Genomic DNA, 5,185 nt, shown 5'->3' with positions numbered 1-5,185 from the left:
CCTGCAGATCACTTACAGAGCCAACAGGTCTTTGGACGATGTAGTAAACATGGCCCTTCACTACACCTCCAGCAACTGGACTCTGTGCCGGAATCCTATTATGTGAATTTCAGCTCTGCGTTGCAACACCTTCATCCTGGCTCTACTGCAGGACAAGGGCCCAATCCCAATGTTCACACTCACAGACTCACAGACTTTGAGGCACGTTCCTGGTAAGTCTGTGAGCGCTTAGGGCTGTCCCACTGTCAAATAGTGAAGTGTGCAAGGGCTCTCTCGCAGACATTTTAAGCCCTTTTTAAAACCTTTTAGTAAGTCTGCATTTCTGTAGACTTTGCCTGAGGATATTGCCCACAGTTCACAGCGGTATGACATGAAACACGGGGGTTACCAGTGTTTCCATGGGACACCTGGAAGCGAGAGAAATATAATGGCAAATCTGCCTTATAAGAGAAGAAGAAGAAGAACGGTAAACAAACAAGCATGATGGAAACCAACGGTGATGCCAAAATTGTTAGAATTTTTCTTAACATAGATTTAAGACGGTAAATAGAACACATGAAGTCAGAGGAATGCAATCACGAACTTAGTGTAATTAACTTTTTATTTTAGTTAATCATGATTTGATCATGTTTAATTGCAATAGTGCATTGATTATTGACAAATGTAGATTGACATTTACCTCTCCTCCACTCTGTAGGGCAAGACATAAAATAAAAAGTGTGTTTCAGCATTGTCGAGGTATTGTGGCAAAGTGCTGTCCTGTTTGTGTTTACAGCATTTTGAGCCCTTGCAGCCTCTTGCACTCAATCACTTACAAAGTGATATCAGTAAAGTCTGTGAGGGTCCAGGGCTTAGGGTTTAGGGGGACATTGGGGCTGCATCCGAAAAGTCTTTTTTGCTTAGGAAGGTTCCTAACTGAGTGAAGTGACCCAGAAGTATTTCAGTGGCAGCCATGATAAGAGCTGGTCGAATTCTCTAAAAGCTAAGGAAAGAGCCTCAGTGCTTCCTTTCATATCTTCTTTAACATAGGGTACACCAGACCATGCTTTACGAAAGGAAAGGAGAGAATGCCGTCCCACAATTCCTTGTGGCGCCGACATTTAAAGTGATGCACCTTCTCAGACTCAAACGATAAAATCCATCGACCACATTTAGCAATCCTTGCAATACAGACACACATGATTCTTGAATAAGACTCTCACAATTTCCTTCTTTCTTTTGGTTTGTTTTCTTTTGGCTTTGCTGTAATCTGATGCTGTTTTGACACTTATGTTTCTGATTGTTGAAATATGCTATAAAGTGTTTTCTACAATAATAAAAAAGAGAAATCACCGACCATGATGGATAGTTGATCAAGTTACCAGTGGCTATTAAGCCTTTTCTCTCTTATGCCATAACTCTAATATGCATATGTCTTAAACTGTCAACAATAAATGACAACAATAACTGTCATCAATAAGTCATCAAAGTGAGGATAATGTGCCTTGGTGTTCAACAGTTAATTCTTCACCACATTTTACCCCAAAACATGGACATGACAGTTATATGTAGTCACTACAGATACTTTACAGCTTAAGATTTAAAAATAAAAAAACTTGCAATGAGCTTATAAAATGAGATGTTTAACTATCCAGCAGGATGTGAAACAGGCAAACAAGACTCAACATTGTCTAGCTGCTCCATACAAATGTTACATGTTAGGACATCAGTAATTAAAATGTTATATAATTCAGGGCTCTCAAGCCTCACGCATTCACTGTGAGAGACGCACATTTCAATCAGTTCACACGCCACACTTTGTATTTCTCACGCTGAGAAGTTAGAGATAATGCCTACAAAAATGTCCTGCTATATACAATTAATGGAGGAGGCGCAGGCATACTGAGTTTTCTGCAGAGGTCACATCTTTCCTTGTACCAAATTGCCAGAGCCGTTAAACTTATCAGAAATTAGGATTTGTTGTTTCCGGGTAAATTCCGTCATCCCGCTGCAAGCACTTTGTTACTAGACAGCATGCACGCCCGCACACATGTTGTGGAAGTTGGAAGAGCAAGCTCATGAATGTGTCTTTTTTTTTTAGCATTTTGATTTTAGAATTCCTGGAGGAAATCACTTGCCTGTGATCAAATAGAGTGTAAGCAACTGATGTTTGGGAGTACAGCCAAATTCGTGCTAAATTATTACTGATGCAGTCAAACACTCTCAAACCTCTTTGCAACCAGAAGCTTTGGCTTAGCCAGTGGTGAACAAAGTAGACCTATTCAGAGCCTTTTTCAAGTAAGAGTAGTAATACCTCAGCAAAACTACTACATTGAAAATGTTAAGTAAAAGTATGCAAGTAGGCTATAAGCAGGAAAATGTAGAAAAAGCCTATTAAAGATAAAAGTAGAATATTCAAAGCAGAAGGAAAAATGTACCTATGTACTCATTATGTATTCATCAGCTGATTATTCTCCATTAATCAATTAAAGATTCTGTAAATAGTGAGAAATGTTGTCACAGTTACCCAGAGCCCAAAGTGACACTTTCACAATGCTTGTTTTGTCAAAACCTCAAAATTATGATTATTTTAACTACATTAAAGTAATCAAAAGGAAAAGCAACAAATCTTCATGTTTTTGAAGCTGGAAACATGAAATGCTTTTACATGAAAAATTACTTAAACAGTGTCATTTGGCCTTACTAATGTAGGCCTACTAGCTGTAGGCTAATTGTATAAACTGTTAAGTAATTTTTATTTATAACAAAGCATTACATTTTTTTAAACTCTTCATATGTTTTGTTTGTAAAAAGCTTAATTTGTAAAGTAACTAGTAACTGAAGCTGTCAGATAAATCTAATTAAGTAAAAAGTAGAAATATTTCCCTTTGAGATGTAGTGGAGTATAAGAAAGTGGCATGAAAAGAAAACACCCAAGTTAAGTACAAATACCTCTAATTTTTACTTAAGTACAGTACTTGAATAAATGTACTTTGTTACTTACCTGAAACTAAGGAAAGAACTAGAGATGTTTTTCTATATTTTGGCTCTGGACGGGACACTGGACATAGAGAAAGTCTTAGATCTTTGAGTTCAGCTCAGTGTTGCATTAATAATTTTGTTCAGTCTATGATTAAGAACAGTGATGAAGTACAACAGCTGAATGTTATGCAAAGTTCATTGGTTATTAGTCAATTAGCTGATGATACTACCCTCTTCCTAGAAAATGTGGCACAAATACCAAAAGCCTTAAAAAATATCTCATTCTTTTCAAAAACATCAGGTATTTACTCGAATGTATATAAATGTGAATTGATGGCAATCCATGATCACCCATTTACGTCTACTCAAGATGTACCAGTTAAAAATGAAGTCAAATATCTGGGGATTACTATTTCTCAGGATCTTAGCTAAGACAAAATTAATTTTAATAATATTCTGAAAACGCATAAAATGATTTTGAATACATGGCTACAGAGTGATCGGAGATGTATAAGTGCAACGGTGCGCATATTCAGGATGTGCAATTTAGTGTAACTTGCTAATATTGAGTGTTGAGTATGATGTTTAACTATAATGTAATATCCTTTGTCATTCAGGTTTCACGTTTAATTTACCATCAAAAAATTGTATTGACTTTGGGGGGTAGAATTTCTGTTGAATTGTGCTTTTGACGTTAGTAAATGGTCAATAAGGTTATCTACTATTTCACCAGCGAGGCCTGCATTATTGGAAAGTGATCTGTAAATATAATTTCTCCCCTCATAACGCAACAATTTGGAACAATAGATGTATACTGATAAAGAAGAAGTCTTTCTATTTTAAAGAATGGATGGAGCAGGGGATATGGTCTATTCAACAGCTAATGGATGACAGAGGCAGAATACTTAACTATGATGAGTTTAAGCGTAAAATACAATGTAATATGTACTGGTAGAGAATATTGTGCTGTGATCGGAGCAATTCTAAAAGCCCTTATTCAAATGATTAGGCGGGCCTCATTATACAGACCAATCATACCTAAACTTTTCACAGTGTCTATTGAAGCCTGTTCTTTTTTGGATGAGAAATGTATTAACAAGGTTTTAAGATCTGTAACTAAGAAATGTTTTCCATCGCCTCTTAAAAGGAAATACACATTGAGGCATTCACATCTAATTCTCTTAGAGGTCACAGAGGTGTATTTCTGCAGTTTCTCTGTACCACCTAAAGATAAAGAAGTGCATTTTAAAACAATGAATGATATTTATCCCTGCAAAGAATTTTTACGAATAAGATTTAACATTGACTCTAATGAATGTGTATTCTGCAATACAGAAATAGAAACAATTGAACATTTAATGTTCTCTTGTAATATTTTTAAATGATTTTCGACAATTGGATTTTACATAGTTATCTGACCATACCCGCCTTGGCTTACAGTAATGTTAGATTGGGTCTTATAATGGAGGACAGAAAACTGGAATTTTTATACAACCTAACAATTCTATTGAAATATTTTTTACACAAATGTAAATTCTTAAAAAACACCCCACAATTCACTATTTTTCCAAAGGAGCTGTCTCTTTACTTGGATTCAATACAGTTAAATTTAAGAAGACTAAATTACTTTATACACTTATGTCAGATGTCAGACATTTAATGGGATCCCAACCAGAGGTTAAAATGGATTGTTGTTTTTCTTGTTTATTTGTTTGTTTTATCATCACCATATTTTTCTGGCTGTTCGTGAAGTATATAACTGCACTTCAAGACTCAGGATCAACTAGAGATGCAGAGCCAAAACAAAAGAATCAAGATCACAACAGCAGAAGCCCCACAAACAATGTACATAAGTCTACCATGTCAGAGGTTCACCATGATCCTCACACAGGTAAAAACGCTTTCATATGTGAAACATGTGGAAAAGGTTTTCAGTACAAGTTAGAATTTAAGACACACCTGAGAATTCACACAGGTGAGAAGCCAGATTCTTGTGACACATGCAGGAAGTCTTTTAGCCGGAGGAGTCACTTGAATGTGCACATGAGAACCCACACAGTTGAAAAGCTGTATTCTTGTGAAACGTGGAAAAGATTTCAGAGTTGGTGGTCAATTGAAAATCCACATAAGAAGAGAACACACAGGTGAGAAGCTATAGCTTTGCACAAAAAGTTGTGTTGATGCATCGGATTTGATACAAAAGTAATCTTGTGGGAGATGATTC

General features: G+C 36.2%; 1 protein-coding gene across 1 annotated transcript in view; it reads left to right on the top strand.

Annotated features, from left to right (window-relative positions):
• LOC123986444 overlaps nt 1-4,996 on the top strand; it is a 17,516-nt gene extending 12,520 nt beyond the window's left edge. Inside the window, exons 3-4 of the mRNA XM_046074733.1 lie at nt 4,751-4,852; nt 4,968-4,996. Coding sequence (XP_045930689.1) covers nt 4,751-4,852; nt 4,968-4,996 — 131 coding nt within the window. The remainder of the gene's footprint in view (nt 1-4,750; nt 4,853-4,967) is intronic.
• The last annotated feature ends 189 nt before the right edge of the window (nt 4,997-5,185 follow it).

This window comes from Micropterus dolomieu, linkage group LG01 (assembly GCF_021292245.1).
Source record: "Micropterus dolomieu isolate WLL.071019.BEF.003 ecotype Adirondacks linkage group LG01, ASM2129224v1, whole genome shotgun sequence".
NCBI classification, from domain to species: domain Eukaryota; kingdom Metazoa; phylum Chordata; class Actinopteri; order Centrarchiformes; family Centrarchidae; genus Micropterus; species Micropterus dolomieu.
The sequence above is the reverse complement of the archived record's forward strand: the minus strand, read 5'-3'. Positions and strand labels throughout refer to the sequence as shown.